Source organism: Chionomys nivalis, chromosome 7, assembly GCF_950005125.1.
Source record: "Chionomys nivalis chromosome 7, mChiNiv1.1, whole genome shotgun sequence".
In the NCBI taxonomy this organism is placed as follows: domain Eukaryota; kingdom Metazoa; phylum Chordata; class Mammalia; order Rodentia; family Cricetidae; genus Chionomys; species Chionomys nivalis.
Genome location: NC_080092.1, coordinates 40,345,705 through 40,365,084, shown reverse-complemented (window position 1 = coordinate 40,365,084; position 19,380 = coordinate 40,345,705). Strand labels below are relative to the sequence as shown.

At 42.3% G+C, this 19,380-nt stretch overlaps 1 protein-coding gene and 1 pseudogene across 1 annotated transcript; both read left to right on the top strand.

Moving 5' to 3' along the window:
• Positions 1-269: 269 nt before the first annotated feature.
• Positions 270-1,244, top strand: LOC130877004 (olfactory receptor 2T29-like; annotated as a pseudogene).
• An 11,925-nt stretch (positions 1,245-13,169) lies between these two features.
• On the top strand, positions 13,170-14,132 carry LOC130877003 (olfactory receptor 2T27-like). Its single transcript, XM_057773925.1, has one exon. The coding sequence runs from the start codon at positions 13,170-13,172 to the stop codon at positions 14,130-14,132; it is 963 nt and encodes a 320-aa protein (XP_057629908.1).
• Positions 14,133-19,380: the final 5,248 nt, after the last annotated feature.

Sequence of the window (19,380 nt, the reverse complement as noted above, 5' to 3'; positions counted from 1 at the left end):
TCAAATCTCCAGGTAGGGACCTTCCCGTTAGCACAGTCAGGTGGATAGCACATCGCTGAGTGGGGTTTACAGTTGATCACAACCAGTTACAGATTGCTTTGTTCATTAATAGGTCAAACAGTGTGTGATTAATATAGTTTCTGTGTGATTATTCGGGTCTGGGCAGTCAGAAAATAAATGAGTAGTCTCTGCCTACAACTGTTTATTAGTTCATGAGGTCACATGATGACACTAACCCAAAAGCTTTCTTGGTTTCCTAGGAGACACCCATGAACATCATCTCCTAGATGAACAACTACACTGGACAGTCAGATTTCACCCTGGTGGGATTTTACAGTCAATTCAAACACCCAGTTCTACTTGCTGTGGTCATATTTGTGGTTTTCCTAATGACCTTGTCTGGCAATTCCCTCCTGATCCTTCTGATACTCTCTGACACCCGCCTCCACACACCCATGTACTTTTTCATCAGTCAGTTGTCCCTCATGGACATGACATACATTTCTGTCACTGTGCCCAAGATGCTCATGGACCAGGTCCTGGGAAGTCACACGATCTCAGCTGTTGCTTGTGGGATGCAGATGTTTCTATACCTGACATTAGGAGGTTCAGAATGTTTCCTTCTGGCTGCGATGTCTTATGACCGCTATGTGGCCATCTGCCATCCACTCCGTTATCCTGTCCTCATGAAACGCAGGGTGTGTCTCCTCTTGATGTCTGCTTGCTGGTCCCTGGGATCCTTAGATGGCTTCATTCTCACTCCTATCTCCATGACCTTCCCATTCTGTGGATCCAGGGAGATCCATCACTTCTTCTGTGAGGTCCCTGCTGTGATAAAACTCTTCTGCTCAGGTACCTGGCTCTATGAGACCCTCATGTACATTTGCTGTGTGCCCATGCTTCTCATCCCTGTGATAGTCATCTCAAGCTCCTACTCCTTCATTCTCCTCACAGTTCTCAGGATGAACTCGGCAGAGGGCAGGAAGAAGGCCCTCGCCACCTGCTCCTCCCACATGACCGTGGTCATCCTCTTCTATGGTGCTGCTGTCTATACCTACATGCTCCCTGCCTCCTTCCACACCCCAGAGAAGGACATGATGGTGTCTGTGTTTTACACGATACTCACCCCTCTGTTGAACCCACTGATCTACAGTCTTAGGAATAAGAATGTCACAGAGGCTCTGAAGAAATTATTGGGTATGAAACCCCTCTTTCATGACAGTAAAATAAGTAATTTAAAATGAATAGCTGCTTTCTTTTCCTTTATACATCTGCTCTTCCAGGACTCTTATGTTATTTATGTGATGCTCACAGACTTGACAATATGATGCTCTCATCAGGTACTTTTATTTTGTAGTAATGTTGACTTGGTGCCTTTTACTTTGTTGAAATGTTTCATCAGGAAGAGATGCTGACTCATTGAATTAGGTTTCCTATGTATAATGACACAATTGTATGAGTTTCATTCTTTTCTTTTTTATGTCTATAGAACAAACTGATATATATATATATTATATATATATAATAGCCAATATTCTGTTAGAAGGTATCATACATGTTTATCTTAGGGCAGTTTTATGGTTTTTGCTATGTGATTCCTTGCTGTATGTATCAGATATTACCAGCCTCTAGTGCAGGCTTGGCAAGTGTTCCCCTTCTGTAGCATTTGGAACACTGGAGAATTGTTATGACTTTTGTAACACTTGCTAGATTTCAGTAATGACACTATTTTCCTGTGCTTTAAAACAAAGATTTTATTTTTAGGTCATATGTGTGTCTGTGTGTATTTGTTTGTGTGTATATGAATGTGTGGTTTTGCTCCAGTGGGTTTCTGTGTTTGTGTGTATAAATATATGTGTCTGCTTGTTTCTGTGTGTTTGTGCTTGTGAGTGTTTGGACAAAAGCATCACCCCAGCTCCCTAACACCCTTTATACTAAGAGTCTAGAATATTATAGTCGGGGCCTCATCCCAGCCCTTGGCACCCATCTTTGGAATACTGGGCAGGAGCTCCATTTCAAGACCCCTCCCCTGGGTGTTGCCTTGGTCCAAACTCCACCACAGAGAAAGCCAGCCAAGTGATGACCCTTGCCAGGAAGGGTCAAGAAAGTCCACCAAACGGTAACTCCTCACCAGGAAAGGTCAAGATCACTCCCACAGGCTACTTAAACTGTACTCCAGAGAATGAACACGTGGTCTCTGGGTTTTGCTTGGTCTCCCCTTTTCTCTCTTTTCCCCTCTCCATACTTTCCCAGTGCCCCCCTGGGAGCATTGCATTAAACATGGGCATCTTTTATTTGGTCTAATTTGGTCTGATTGGAATTATTTGTGTCAGCACAGAGACTCGTCTAAAAAATATTCCTAACAGTGAGTGGGTCTCTCTGTGTGTATATATTTGCATGTCTGTGATGTGTGTCTGTATATGAGTGTGTGTATGTATGTGTTTCTGTGGGGATGTGTGTGTATGAGTGTGTACTCTGTGGGTATATGTGGGAGGTATAATTGTGTGTGTGGTTATATGCGTGGGGAGTATAATTGTGGGGGGTGTATGTGGGGAGGTATAATTGTGTGTGTGGGTATATGTGTGTGTCTGGGGTACAATTGTGTATGGGGGTATATGTGTGTGTCTGGGTTGTAATTGTGTGTGTATTTGCATGTGAGTGCAGTGTCAACAGTGGCCAGCAGAGGTCATCAGAGCCTCTGGAGCTTGATTTACAGGTGGTTGTGGGTTGGCCAACATGAGTGCTGGAAACTGAAATAATTGGTGAGATGGGTTTAATCCAGGCATCATAATGGGATCTGATCTTTTCCCATTCAGTGGCTCCCTGTGCTCCATTTGGAGAATGCAGTCCACTGTCACACATGGTGATACCATGAACAGGAGCACAAGTTTGCACCACCTCCTGCTTCCTAATTGTCGTGCCCATTCTTCCTGTTCTTTTTTCTTACTGTATTCTTTTGTGGTTATATGATTTTTCTCTGTTATTATTATTTAAATCTCCTTATTTTGGTTTTCAGTTTGTGTACAAGTTTTTACTTTGTGGTTATCATGTAACTAAGAAATAATCTTATAGTAAAACAATTATTTTAAAGACATAATAATTTTGGTGACAAAAACAAAAGAATAAAATTCAAGATGTCAAATTTTACCACTACATTTTAAATTTTGATACTACAATTTTTATCTTTTTACCTTTATTATGTGTTGAAAAATTTTGTAATTGTAACCTTTAAAGTACATTTATTGGAGGGGAGCACCACCTTTTTTTCCTCATTGTTTGCTGCTATCAGTGTGAGAAATGAGAACTCAGACCATAATGACAAGTAGTGGGGATTAAATAAATTCCTGGGTGTGTATAATGACTGAGATGGAGTCCAGAAGAAAGAGAAACCTGATCCTAACAGAAAAGATAACAAGATTAAGTGAGTCATCAAAAACCTCCTGTCAAAGGAGGCAGCTTCACAGATGAATAGGTATTTAGTGAGTACATATGTTTTAAATCATGTCCCCAACCATAAAATCATGTCATTGCTTCTTCATAACTGTAGTTTTGCTGTTGTTATGAATTGTAATGCAAATATCTGTGTTTTGGGGACAGTTTTATTTGACCTCTGTGACAGAGCCCTTGAACCTCCAAAGGGGGCACAACCCACAGGTTGAGAACCACTGATCTATATTTTCTACAAGAAAGATTTCAGTTTGCAGTCCAGGGCTGGAACCCGATGTGAGAAACTAGGATTCCCTTGAAGTGTCATCACAGCAAACCTGTGATGGACACCAGACCCCCAATATAGTGTGGATCACAGAAAGAGAGCTCAGATGCACACACAGGAGTTCAGCAAGCATTGCAGAGAGAGACACAGTTCTCAGAGGGTGGAAGGAAGACCAAGGGGATGCAGAATGGGGAAAGGAATGCAGGATGAGATGCTTTTGAGACCCACTAAGTGAAGGTCAGTATGGCCACTCTTGGGAGGTGGTTGAGAGTCATAATTACTTTGAGCTGGGTTCTTGAAATCAGTGATGAACTCCTTGAAGACATTAGAATATGAGACAGCATCCTGAGCAGAACACTGATAGCACAGGCATTAAGGTCAACCAACATTTTATAAATGGGACCTTATGAAACTGAAAAGTTTCTGTAAGGCAAAGAAAAAAAAACCACCATCAATAGGACAAAAGGGCAACATACAGAATGGGAAAATTGGGCTAAAATCCAAAATACATAAAGAACTCAAGAAACTAGACACCAACAACAAATAATCCATTTAAAAAGTGGAATGATCTAAACAGATTTCTCAAAAGTGGAATCTCAAATGAGTGAGAAACACTTAAAGAAATGTTCAGCTTCCTTAGCCATAGGGAAATGCAAATCAAAACTACTTTGAAGAGTCCATCTTATACCTGTCAGAATTGCTAAGATCATTAACACAAGTGATAGCTAATGCTGGCAGGAATGTGGAGCAAGGGGAACTCTCCTCCATTGCTGGTGGGAGTGCAAACATGTACAGCTACTATGTAAATCAATACAGTGGCTTCCAAAATCTTGGGAGCCAATCTACCTCAAGGCCCAGCTATAATACTATTGGGCATATACCCATAGACAATCCATCCTATGAGGACACTTGTTCAACTATATTCATAGTGACTTTATTCATAATTGCCAAAACCTGGAAACATACTAGATGTCCCTAATCCAAACAATGTGTGAAGCAAATATGATACATTTACACAATGAAGTATCATTTAGCAGTTTAAAAAAAAATGGCATCATGAAATTTGCAGGCAAATGGATGGAACTAAAAAAAAAATAATAATCCTGAGTGAGGTAACCCAGACCTGGAAAACCAAACATGGTATATGTTAGGAATATTTTCTAACAGAGCCTCACACCGGGGCAAAGAATTCCAATCAGACCAGACAGAACCAAGTTAAATGCCCGTATTTAGTAGATGGTGGTCCTGGGTGGCTGAGAGCATGGTAGGGGGAAGACAGGGGAACACACACGCAAACCCAAAACCATGTGCTCCTCTATCTGGTGGGACCCTAAATACCCTGTGGGAGTGGTCCTGACCCTCCCCAGGTAGGGGTCAGTGCTTAGCAGGCTGGGAGCTGGAGTCCAAGCACTTCGCAGGCTGGGGTGGCACTTCCAACTCAATATTGTAGTATGCACTCACTTATAAGTCGATAGTTGCTTTTAAGCAATTGATAACCGTGCTATAGTCCACAGAATACAGAAAAGCTAACTGAAAAGAGAGGCCCTAGGGGGAGACAAATGGATCTCCCTGGGACAGGGTAATTGAATAGACTTTGTGTTTGGACTAGGGACAGGTGAAAATGGGAAAGGAGAATCAGGTTGGGGGTGGTGGAGGGATAGAGCACTGGGAGAGATGACTGGAACTGGAGGGCATTTGAGGGGAGGACGGTGTGGAAACCAGTGCAGTAGAAACCCCCAGGATTCTATGAGGCTGATCCTAGGGACGACTCCTAGTATTGGAGGAATCAGAACCTTAACTGGCCGTCTTCTGTAACCAGGTAACTTCCAGTGGTGGGACTAAGACACCAGTACAGCCACAAAATCTTCAAACTACAATTTATCCTGCTGGCAAGAAGTACTGGGGTAATGAGGCTCAGAACCTGTGGGAGTGACCAACAATGACTGATCTAATTTGAGGCCCACACTACGAGAGGGAGCCCATACTCCAGACCGCCTGGACGATCAGGAACCTGAGGTTGAATAACCCAAAGATTTATAATGGTTACAAAAAAAATCAATAAGCTGTTTCCTATTGAAATTCTGCTGTGTTCATAGATTTATGCCTTTGCTGATCACTATCAGAAAGGCTTCCTTCATGTGGTGGTTTGAAAGAAAATGGCCACAAGGTGTATTCTACTATTAGGAGGTGTGGCCTTGTTGGAGTAGGTGTGGCCATGTTGGAGTAGGTGTGGTCTTGTTGGAGAATGCTTGTCACTGTGGGGGCAGTCTTTGAGGTCTCTTTTCTCAAGCTTCAGTCAGTGTGGCAGTCAGTTGACTTGTTCTGATTTCAGCCCCCGATTTGTGTATTTCCCATTGTCTACTTCTCCTGAGTGAGTCTGTTTCTTTTTGTTCTAGAGCTTTGAGGAGTGCTGTTAAGTTGCTAGTATGAAATTCTCCACTTTCTTTAGGTAGGCACTCGGTGCTATGAACTTTACTCTTGGCACTGCTTTCGTACTGTTCCATAGGTTTGGCTATGTTGTGCATTTATTTTCATTGAATTCTAGGAAGGCTTTAATTTCTGTCTTTATTTCTTCTTTGACCCAGGAGTGATTCAATTGAGCATTGGTCATTTTCCATGAGTTTGGAGGCTTTCTGCAATTAGTGTTGTTGCTGAATTTTAACTTTTTAAGCCATGGTAATCTGATAAAATACAGGAGGCTATTCCAATTTTTTGTATCTGTTGAGGTTTGCTTTGTGACTGAGTATGTGGTCAGTTTTAGAGAAGGTTCCATATACCTAAGAAGAAGGTATATTCTTTTGTGTTTGGATAAAATGTTCTATAGATGTCTGTTAATTCTATTTGAGTCATGACATCTGTTAGCTCTCTTATTTCTCTGTTAAATTTCTGTCTGGTTGACCTGTCCATTGGTGAGCGTCAAGTGTTGAAATCTCCTACTATTAGTGTGTGGGGTTTGATGTGTGGTTTAAGTTTTAGCAATGTTTCTTTTGCATACATGGGTGCTCTTGTATTAGGGGCATAGATGTTCAGGATTGAGACTGTATCTTGATGAACTGTTCCTGTTATGAGCATAAAGTGTCCTTCTGCATCTCTTCTGATTGATTTTAGTTTGAAATCAATTTTGTTAGATATTAGGAGAGCTACACCTGCTTGTTTCTTAGGTCCATTTGATTGGAAAACCTTTTCCAAACCCTTTAGTCTGAGGTAGTGTCTGTCTTTGAGGTTGAGGTGTGTTTCTTATATGCAGCAGAAAGATGGATCCTGTTTTTGTATCCATTCTGTTAGCCTGTGTCTTTTTATAGATGAATTGAATCTGTATTATTAAAAGATATTAATGACCAATGATTGTTAATTCCTTTTATTTTTAGGTGGTAGTATTTTGTGTTTCCCTTCTTTGGGGTTTGTTAGTGTGAGTTTATCTGTTGCCTGTGTTTTTGTGGGTGCAGGTAGCTTCCTTGGGTTGTAGTTTTCCTTCTAGTAGATTCTGTAATGCTGGGGTTTTTTTTTCCTGTTGGGAGACTTTTAATGACTGCTTCTATTACCTTAGGGGTTATAGGTATATTATATTGTTTATCTCATCTTTATTTAACTTTGGTAAGTGGTATCTATAAGAAAATTATCCATCTATTAGATTTTCCAATTTTGTGGAGTACAGGTTTTCAAAGCATGACCAAATGATTCTTAGGTTTCCTCAGTATCTATCGTTATGTGTCCTTTTCATCTATGATTTTGTTGACTTGGCTATTCTCTATCTACCTTTTAGGTAGTTTAGATAAGAGTTTCTGCAGGACATCTGTCCAGGCCCTTCTGGGTTTTAGACTATTGAGAAGTCAACTGTAATTCTAATAGATCTGTCTATGTATGTTGTTTTGTCTTTTCCCCTTGAAGACTCTAACATTCTTTCTTGGTTTTGATTGTTATGTGGCAAGGAGATTTTCTTTTCTGAGCCAGTCTATTAGGTGACTGTAAGCTTCTTGTGACTTTATGAGAATCATCTCTTTTTGCTGTTGCTGCTGCTATTGTTATTTGAGAGAGGGTTTCACTGTATAACAGCCTTGGCTGTCCTAGAACTCACTCTGTAGACTAAGTCAGCCTCAAACTGGTATAGGCCCGCCTGTCTCTGACTCCTGAATGCTGGAATTAAACATAGGTGCCACTACCGCCCAATGGGACTCTCCTCCTTTAGGTTAGGACATTTTTCTTCTGTGATTTTGTTGAAAATATGTTCTGGGTCTTTGAACTAGGATTCTTCTCCTTCTTTTATTCCTATTATCCCTAGGTTTGCTCATTTCATAGTGTTCCAGACTTCCTGGATGTTTTCTGTCAAGAATTTAAATTGCGGGCCGGGCGGTGGTGGCACACGCCTTTAATCGCAGCACTCGGGAGGCAGAGGCAAGCGGATCTCTGTGAGTTCGAGACCAGCCTGGTCTACAAGAGCTAGTTCCAGGATAGGCTCTAAAACCACAGAGAAACCCTGTCTCGAAAAACAAAAAAAAAAAAAAAAAAAAAAAAAAAGAATTTAAATTGCTTCAACATTTTCTTTGTCCGATGTAACTATTTCTTCTATAATATCTTTAATGCCCAAGAGTCTGTCTTCCATTGCTTGTATTCTGTTGGTGATACTTGTATCTGTGGTTCTTATTCACTTACCTAGGTTTTAATTTCCAGAATTCCCTCCATTTGGGTTTTCTTTACTGTATTTCCATTTGCAGATCTCAGGCAGTTTTATTAATTTCCTTCAACTGTTCGTTGTTTGCTTGCTTTCCCTTGACTTTCTTGGCTTTCTTTAAGGAACTTACTAATTTGCTCCAATTTTTTGTTTGCCTTCTTGATTTCTTTAAGGGACTTTTTCCACTACTTTTGTAAGGACTTATGTCATCTTTATGAAGTTAGTTTTAAAGTCTTTTTCTTGTGCTTAAGCTGTGTTGGAATAGTCAGGGCTTACTGTAGTAGAATAGCTGGGCTCTGGTACTGACATATTGCTTGGTTGGCATTGATTTCATTCTTACACTGATGGCTAGACACCTGGGATTGGTGTGATTATCTATCTAGGTGCCAATTTCTGAGTTTTTCTATGTTGGACGGGTGTATTGTTTCTTGTTTCTGTTTCCTCACTGAGAGAGTGAGGGAGGTCCTCGGGAAGGTGGCATAAACATTGCAGCTCAGATGGAATTATCAAAAGGCAGGTACACATTTTTCCCTTTAGAGTTCAGACTACCCTGTGAACAGCTCAGGTTATCAGAACTCTGTTTTAGGTTTTCTCCCTTTTGACAACATTTCTAGTTCTCCTCAGTCCATCTAGAAGCCCAGCCCATCCTCAGTAAGACAGGGTCGCTGTCACAGGAGACCCTGAAGAATCTTTAATTGTCATAGTCTCTTTCTGCCATCCCTGCCACACTGCTTCCTTCCCATCTCCACGGAGACACAAAATGCAGCTGTTATTTCATCAAATAGCACAGAATACTGGACAGTGAGGTTTTCTCCAGAGGTTTCTAGGTCTACAGTTAATTGAAGTCTGGGGACAGACTCCCATGAGACTCCCTGAAGGGTTCTTCAGTCCCCTGGTACACAGAAGAGTCAGCAGCTCTTGATCTGGACAGAACACAGCAGGGAGCCACTACACTGCTCTCAAGCCTGACCCTGGTGTGGATCAGAAATGTGTGAGTCTGTTCTCATGGGCAACCAGGTCAGAGGTCAGGCTTCTCAAAACAAGAGCTAATTGGATGCTAAGTGTTGTGGGGCACAGGTGAGAAGGGCAATTTGGGCTACCTGAGGCTCACCCTGCAGCACAAAACAGGAGAATAAAGTCTGGGAGGAAGAGCACTAGCTACCGACAAAGCTCTGGCTCCCCACGAAGGAAGCTGAATCTGGTTGGTGACCTGTGCTTGAACCATTGATCCAGGGTAGAAACATTGCAAAGAAAGAACAGGTTAAGTTTGGATCTGAGAAAAAGACAGGATGTTCTCCACGTTGAAGTCATGATCAAATGGAATGCGCTTCCTCAACAGGTGAAAGAGGTAGGAAGCAAAACATCAAAATGAGGCCCCATTGCTATAGATGAGTGAGTGATTGACTATAGGCGATCAACGCCTGTCCTGACCCAGTGAGGATTTTGGATCCTCTGATCATTCAGCGAATAGCTAAGGAATGACTGTGCTGCCTCTCTGCTTTGTTCAGTGACTCCAGGTTTCCCACAGGCTGGAGAAAGTTAGTGGGGACAGCAAGGACCAAGGACCCTGCCAGCTTGTCTGTGTTCATTGCTGTTATTACAGTTGACTCTGATAGAAATGGGGGAAGAGAACATCGCCCTCTAGTGGTCCACTCTGGGGATTTTTGCACTTTGGGCTGGGAGAAGCACTACTTGAATATTGCTCTTCGCCTTGTGAGGCAGAGGAATGACAAGCAGAGGGAAGTGCACAGGGCTGCAGCTGGCGTGTAAAAACAGTTCACAAAGAGAAAGATGCAACCCTTCCTACCAGGGCACAGGCCCATCACGCTTCTGACCCTACTCGCAGCTCTGGCTCACTTCCTCCCTTAGAAGTATACTCTTTCTTAACAAACTAAATGTCTCCTTGACTGCAGCATCCCATGGGTCCCTGTCCAATATTGTGTTCCAAAACACAAGAACCTGGAAATCCAGACTGGTGCCCAGTGTTCCCGAATTCCCTGACAGTAGCTGGGCAATCTAAAAGCAGAGTTTATGGACAGTGTGTGGAGCAGGGAATTCTTAAAAATTGTACTCTGAGAGGCAGAGACAGGCGGATCTTTGTGAGTTCGAGGCCAGCCTGGTCTACAAGAGCTAGTTCCAGGACAGGCTCCATAGCTACAGAGAAACCCTGTCTCGAAAAACCAAAAAAAAAAAAAAAAAAAAAAAATTGTACTCTGATTTTTCCCCACTGTTCCTCCAAAGGGAAACAGGCACAACTTTTCTGGCCCCCCCTCCTCCTCCTTCTCCTCCTCCTCCTCTTCTTCTTCTCCTTCTTCTCCTTCTTCTCCTCTCCTCCTGCTCCTCCTCCTCCTTCTCTCTCTCTCTTTCTCTCTCTCCCTTTCTCTCTCTCTCATCCCCTCTCCTGCTTTTCCCATTCCCTTCCCTTCCCCCAATAAAACTCTTCACTTTAAAAAAAGCCCCCCACACTTACTGCAGGATCTGCCTTTTGCCATTTTCACAGAAGCCTTGGGCAGGGTTTCTTCTTTGACTGCCCACCACTCAGACAGAACTCATTCTACAGTTAAATCTGAATATGTGGTGTGGTTGACAAAAAAAAAAAAAAAAAAAAAAAAAAAAAAAAAAAAAAAAAAGTGCTTTCAAGAAAGAATCCAAAGGATGTGGTCTCTTATACAAGAAAGACCCCGGGGTCACACTTCCTTCTCTTTCGTTTCTAGGTGAACCAAGGCCGTCAGTGTGAACCTCGTATAGACTGAAACATGAGTGCTGATGGGAAAAAATGTGAAATGTGGTGATGGTTTCTTTAATTTATTCTTTGTACATCATTTAGTCACAGTCCCTTATCTAACTACATAGTTCATTACCAAACCATCATTTTCATATGCTAAAGTAAGTTTGTAGACGTCACACCAACAGTTTGGGTTTATTAAGTTTTTTTTTTTTTAAAAAAATAAAGCAACCTTAAAGTACCAATAAGACATGCTGTGCTATTTTTCTTACCTCAGAAAAAGAAGGCATAGCAACCTAAGGGTGGATGGGAAGAAATAAAGTATATTTTTGATAATGAACCCAAACTTACTATGTTTGTTGTTTGAAAAGAAAAATCACGGGCTGGGCGTTTTCACAGCAGACAAAGGAGATCGGCTTGGTGGGAGGACAGAATACGGGACATTAGTTGTAGACAGGAATTTGTCTCACTGTTTGAGAGGGAAGGTTAGGTGTTACCTTTGCTCACAGTGCGGTACTTCTACAAATATCTGACCTTAGAAACCGATTAAATGAGTTTACCCCAGACCTGTAATATATCTTAAGAATGAGTTTATCACATTCTCTAGATGAAGAACAAGACTAGGAAAATGTACAAAGTGCTATAACCACTGTCTCTTAGGTTGTTGATGTAGAAATGAATCATTTTCAATTGATGGCTCTAGTAAGTAAATCAGGACAAACAGCTAATGTATTTGGGCAGACAACTAGAATCTCCTAAGTATAGCTGTAAAGGGGCTTTCAGGGAAGCTCGGGAGATGTTCTGGAGTGAAGGTCGGTGGAAAAGAATACTCAGGAAAGGAGTTTTACTGCTGGAGAGATAGCTCAGAAGTTTAGGACACTGGTTGCTCTAGCAGAGGGCTGGGTTCCCAGAACTCACATGGCCATTCGCAATCATCTTTAGGTCTAGTTCGGGGGATCTGATGCCCTCTTCTGGCCTCCTTGGTCCTGCACACAAGAGGGGTAGGGACTCACATGAAGGCAAAACACCCATATACATAAAATAATATAATTTTAAAGAGAAAGAAATTTGTAAGATTCAAGAATTCCAAGAGACTGGTGTTCATTTAAAACATCAAAGAGAAACAGTAAGGGCTACAGAAACCCTACCTCAAAAAATTTGATATGATAAATAATAATAATAAATCAAAGATGAAAGAAGAAATAATTGTGTTAGAGATTATCATCAAGGGGACTAATTATTAATTTGTTCTAGTCAGAATAACTGTAGGCTATGATCTTGCTAAGTCCCAGGGAAAATTTCAATGGGGTGAAATTTTAATATGCCTCTGTTACTGGACAAAAGGAGAAACATCTTGGTCATTGGAGTGGATTCTTAGAGGTACAACCTCAGACAAAACCAGGAGCATAAAAGAAGAGAAGCAAGTATTTGAGAAGGGAACAGAGAAAGGATAACACACCCTGAAAGGGACAAAGAAGAAAAACAACTAAGAACAAGTGTCTTTGTGTTGTGGGGATGGCGATAGCTTTTATTGGACTGGGCATAAAAACTGATCTCCTCTGGGTACTGGGCATCATTTGAGTGACACCCTCCCACTGCCCACACCAAACACAGAAGAAGAGCTTAGCTACAGTATATTACCCTTGGTAACTTTGTAGTCAGTAAAACAGCTGCTGTGTGTGGCTTGAAACTCAGAATGCGGGTTTGGGATATGAAAGAACTGATTGTATCTCTTACCCAACCTTTAGCTTAGGGTCAGCTAACAGCTGTCTGTAGTCTACACTTGAATCCCAGGCTGTTCTTTAGTGGTTTGTTCTGAACTGACCATAGTGACCTGCAACTTGGGATTTTCTATCATCACCCCTGATACCCATCTCCTTCCCGATGCCCTCTTCCTGTACCTCACCCCAACGCCTCTCTTGTGAAAAATCCCCCTTTCAGAGTTTCAACCCCAGGGTGATAGAGCTGAGGCAATGGCCAAGAGAATAAAATTATTCCAGCCAAATGCTTTCTCTTTTAACATTGTAGATTTTCATCTGCTACAAGAAACTCTGAATGAAAATATGGATCTGAAGAATAAAACTACAGCTGATTTCATCCTGCTGGGGCTCTTTCCCGGCTGCAGGTACCCAAACCTCCTCATCTTCCTCATTCTCTCCATCTATGCCCTGGCCTCTGCTGGGAATTCCATTCTAATACTGCTCATCTGGCTGGACCCCCGCCTCCACACCCCCATGTACTTCCTGCTCAGTCAGCTGTCTCTCATTGACCTGGCTTACATCTCCACCACAGTGCCCAAGGCAGCCACCAACTACTTCACTGGGAAGCAGGACATCTCCTTCTTGGCCTGTGCTGCTCAGATGTTTTCCTTCCTCACCCTCGGCCTTGCTGAGTGCATCTTACTGACACTAATGGCCTATGACCGCTATGTGGCTGTCTGTCACCCTCTGCGATACACCATTCTCATGAGTCCCAAGGTCTGTCTGAAGATGGCCGCCTCCACCTGGATTGGAGCGGCTGGTGCAGCCCTCCTTCATACCGTCTACCCCATGAATTTTCCTCTCTGTGGCTCCAGGAAGATCAATCATTACTTCTGTGAAATGCCCGCCATTCTGAGAATGTCTTGTGTGGACACATCAGTCTACGAGATGGTGAAGTTTGTGTCAACCATTATCTTTCTCCTGGCCCCATTCACTATGATCCTGACCTCCTATACCCTCATCTTCCTCACCGTCCACAGGATGAACTCTCCCAAGGGGAGGAATAAAGCCCTGGCCACCTGCTCCTCCCACCTGACTGTAGTGAGTCTCTATTTTGGTCAGGCCATGTTCATCTACATGACTCCCACCTCTTCCCACACACCTGACCAAGACCAGGTAGGAGCTGTGCTGGGCACCATAGTGACCCCCATGCTCAATCCTCTCATCTACAGCCTGAGAAACAAAGAAGTGGTAGGAGCCCTACGGAAGTGCACGGGCAGGTGCTGGGACCGTGACAACGCCAGGTCTCACCGGCGAATGTCTTAGCCCGCAACTTCAAAGTGAATTTAAGTGAGCTTGAATCCAAATCGAAAATAGAAAGTTATGAAAAGGGAACATCTAAGACTCACAGAAACTGGGATTTGTTGGAATGTTGTTGTTCTTAGTCCCATAGTGGTGACTTCAGTTGAGTAAAGCCTTATAAGAGTTACATACTTGTAAGATTACATGGATTTTGAAAATAACATCTGTGCAAAGATAAAAGTTTCTTAATTTCTTGAGTTACAAGTCAAGAACCTATTTGTTACTCTATCATTCCCACTTTGATTAACATTGCTAAATATCATCAATGTCAATGATTCCTTTTTATATTTTCACTCTAACTTAATCCCTTGAAATGATTTATGCAATTAAGTTCTTCTTTGTTCTAACTAAATGCATTACTGACTACATTTAGCAGAAACAGATGTGAACCATTTTTCCTTACTACATTTTTAGCCCTTTTCATGAGTCATTAGAACAGCACAAAATAATGAGTGAGTTCACTTCCAATTACTGATGATATTCAGTGTGCTTTCTGAAGATGATAGGTGGAATTTTTATGAAATCATGCTGTCTTTAAGTGAAACGAGCAATAATAAAGTCCCATTTTATAGAACAGAGACTGTGCATTAAACAGACCTCCATCTTCTTACTCTCAACAGCCCAATCACAGACTCTTAAAAAAAATGCGGCAAAATAAAAGGTAGACAACATTTAGCCACAAACGCAAAAATAAAGAAAATCAATATGAGAAATTGTAACAAATTGTTGGGTTGAAAATTATAGCAAAACTTAAAGGGGACCAGTGACCCTCCTAAAGTGTTCCCTCTCTTCTTGTAAACTTAGACCATTCCTGGGCATGTGTCATGGTTGAGGCTGATTTACATCACAAAAAATATACATTGACAAACCTTCACCTTCTGGAGAACGATCACGAGGAAACAGGGGATTTACTGCATAGGGATTTTAATTCTCATTATATTTTTTGAAATGACTTTAAAGGTATGAAGTTAAAACTGTGAGCTGGGAAATCTTCACTTTAGAAACCCGGTATGCATGGATATAAACCTACCCTGAGACTCCCTTCTGATATTGCTGTAAACTGTGTCTCAGTTATTCCCGCACCTCCATGCTGGTCCAGAGAGATAGTTTATGTTGGGGTTAGACCCCGACAGCTGTTTTACAACCAAGTCTTACTCAACATCAGAGTGACTTTGCTTCTCTACACTTGGTTGCAGGATTTACAAGACCTTTAAAAACAGCCAAATTGCTCGTCATTTCAGATACTATACGTTCTGTGAAAACACCTCTGAGTGTCTTTCATAGAACCACACTTTGACAAATTTCTCTGTTTTCTATGTATTTTCTGTTCCCTCAGATAATTTCATCTTTAGTACCTTGAAGTTCCTCACAGAGTTTTTCCAACTCTACTGGGGTATTCCTGGAAAAATATTTGCATATGTTTAGCGCATAAATGCAGTGTTGAGATAAAAACACTTTGTGTCATGACTGCAGCTACCAAGTATGTAACAGCCGTTACCTCCCCCAGTGACTTTTGTGGTTCGATTACTTAAGAACATACTCTCTCAGAAAGTTTTCTGTGTGACTATTATTCTCCTAACATTACATGGTCTGTTTTCCCTTTCCACCTAATCATGCTTCATGTCCATGTGCAGTCATCTGATACCAAATACTAGGTGTTATGTGTAGAAACTGATAGTGGATCCAAATGGCTTCTCTTCTTTAAAGAGACTCAACCATCCCCCCTTTTCAATAAATCTATCTCTGAATGACAATCTCTATCACACAAGTCCAGATGATAATCTACCCACCCAGAAGCTGTTACAGGCTTTGTTATACCATCCAACCAGTGTGTAAATAGTTACAGTAAATTTATGTAAAAGCCAGAAAAGCCAACATGCCTTTCAACCATTGTACACTTAAACAAACTGATCTGTGATGATAAAACAGAAGAAAATTAATGAGCAGCAAGAAAATGTTTAATGTATTTTGCTGAGTGGAAGAAGCAAGCCTCAAAAGACTGCATGAACCAGACCTCTGGGGAAAAGAACATCTGGGTACCACAGACCAATAATTTCCATTGAGAGGCCCAGCGCCCCATAGATTCAGTGTGTCTGTAGCCCTAGCACAACCCTGAAGCAACCCGACTCCAGTTTCAGCACCAGGGAAAGAAACACCCTGAAAATGGGACCAGAGCCAGGGGAAGAGATGCTTTGTCCCCAAACCTAGAACCAGAGAAATGCCCCCTCCACCCAGACCCTGAAACTAGGACCAAAATAGCGACCCAAGTCCCTAGGTCCGGGGCATACAAAAGATATTTGTCTTTGTTCCAAGATTAGGGTTTAAAAGGTAGAAAGAACCAGAAAAAGAAACACAGTTTGGTCCCAGAAAAGAAGCCATTTAGGCCCCTGACTTGAAACCAGTCAACCCCTGAGCCAGGAAAACAGACCAGAGCTACTCAGGCAGGTACTGGCTGGCAGGTGAGAATTCCCCTCAGCCCCAGAAAACCCTTTTACATCATCATTGGAAGGCAGCCATTCCCAAGCCTGGAAGTCTGGAATTCCCCCTCACACCACTAGGGGGCAACCAATCATAAGCACTGAGGCTTGGAATTCACTGAGCATCTGCCAAAAATAATAATAATAATAATAATAAATAAATTAATTAATTAATTAATTTTTTCACTGTTCTGGATCTCTCCTGCAGTGTTCCTGTTGCTGCTGCCTCTGTTGCTGCTGCTGTCATTGCTGCCACCTCAGACAAATGGAGGAACCCGAGTTAACTGGCAAATAAGGACTCTGTTTTTGCACTGGAGTCGGTCTTGTGGTAGTGATTCGAGTTCCAGAATTTGGGTGAATTATCCGAGAGCTTGTGAAGGTAGTGGGAGAAGAGAGTGTTTGCCCACACAGGGAGTGAGGGCATCATGATGATAAACACAGGTGTTGTGTTAGCCACTCTCTAGAAGGTCTGCAGATGTTGTAACCTTTCCCAAAAAACTCCCGCAACAACACAGGTGTTCAGGACACGCAGAGCTTCCACCGTCGGCCACAGAAATGCACAGCTGACTTACACACCTCTCTCACACACTCCGGTCTGGGATGGACGGGGGATAACCACTTTCCTTCTAAGTATAAGTCACACCTTAGGATGTTCTCCACATTTTATAGTGATTTTGTCCTCTTTCTCAACAAAGTTTGCAGAACTGCCCGGTCTAAGGAGTCAGCATCTGGATTCTTTTGTCTCATTCACAGAAAGGTGGAATTCAAGGTGAGAAAATAAGAGAAACAAGAGAGCCAAAGAAAGGAAAGCAAGGCTTTGCAGGTCAGTCAGGAGATAAACCTTTGCCCTCGGTAACCACAAGGGAAAGAGAGAAGTGGGATGAGTGACAAATGGCCACTCCCGTACACAAACACATTCACCCCTATTCCCATACAGAAACACATTCACTCCACTCCCATACACAAACACATTCACCCCACTCCCATACACAAACACATTCACCCCTATTCCCATACACAAACACATTCACCCCTATTCCCATACAGAAACACATTCACCCCACTCCCATACACAAACACATTCACCCCACTCCCATACAGAAACACATTCACCCCACTCCCATACACAAACACATTCACCCCACTCCCATACACAAACACATTCACTCCACTCCCATACACAAACACATTCACCCTTATTCCCATACAGAAACACATTCACTCCACTCCCATACACAAACACATTCACCCCACTCCCATACAGAAACACATTCACCCCACTCCCATACACAAACACATTCACCCCACTCCCATACACAAACACATTCACCCCACTCCCATACACAAACACATTCACCCTTATTCCCATACAGAAACACATTCACCCCACTCCCATACAGAAACACATTCACCCCACTCCCATACACAAACACATTCACCCCACTCCCATACACAAACACATTCACTCCACTCCCATACACAAACACATTCACCCCTATTCCCATACAGAAACACATTCACCCCTATTCCCATACACAAACACATTCACCCCACTCCCATACACAAACACATTCACCCCTATTCCCATACACAAACACATTCACCCCTATTCCCATACATAAACACATTCACCCCTATTCCCATACACAAACACATTCACCCCTATTCCCATACACAAACACATTCACCCCACTCCCATACACAAACACATTCACCCCTATTCCCATACACAAACACATTCACCCCACTCCCATACACAAACACATTCACCCCTATTCCCATACAAAAACACATTCACCCCACTCCCGTACACAAACACATTCACCCCACTCCCACACACAAACATTCACCCCATACACTGAAACTGGTGGTCAGCTAATTACAGCAGGTGCCACTTTTTAAAGGGGTGAAAACAGGAGACGTGGGCATGTTGGCACATACCTGCAACCCCCAAATCAGGAGGTAGAGGCAAGAAGAACAGAAATCTCAGGGCATTCTTGGACTTTGGACTTCCTGTTTAAAGTCCCCCGGGGCTACATGGGGGAGACACTGTTTCAAAAATAATAAAAAGACCACAGGCACATCAAGCAGTAGTAAAACTGTTCACAGCATTTAAAAAATATAATTTGTTGTTTTATGTGCACATTTGCCTGTGTGAGGGTGTTGGATACCTGGAACTGAAGTTACAGACAGTTGTGAGCTGCCATGTGGGTGCTGGGAATTGAACCCAGGTCTTCTGTGTTCAATTAACTGCTGAGCCATGTCTCCAGCCCAGCATCCACAGTGTTTCAAAATGTGTGTTTTATTTAGAAGACTGTCATTGGAAGGATGCTTCATTATATTCAAATACTGCAAGTGAAGGGGGCACATCAGAGCATCTGAGGAAGAACCTGAGGCAGAGCCATAGACAGAGAAAATCAGCAGCAAACATTTGTGGCTTCTGCAGGATGAGGTGTGTTTAGGAATGGATTACCTGTGGGAGCCCACGGTGACTCTATTTCCATCTTGATGCAAGGTCACAGAGATCAAGCTCCTCAAGACCAAATAACAGGATGTCTGACTAAGGACGTGGTTACTAGATGTTTTGAGAATTAAGGAGCTGATTTACTCTTGTTTGTTCCTTGAACCATGGTAAGGAAGTCTTTTGCCCTCCACTTTTTGCTTTGGGTATAATGGTGTTATGAATTCGAGGTTTCTACAGTATTCACGGAGGACCCTCCTGACTCTATCATCTG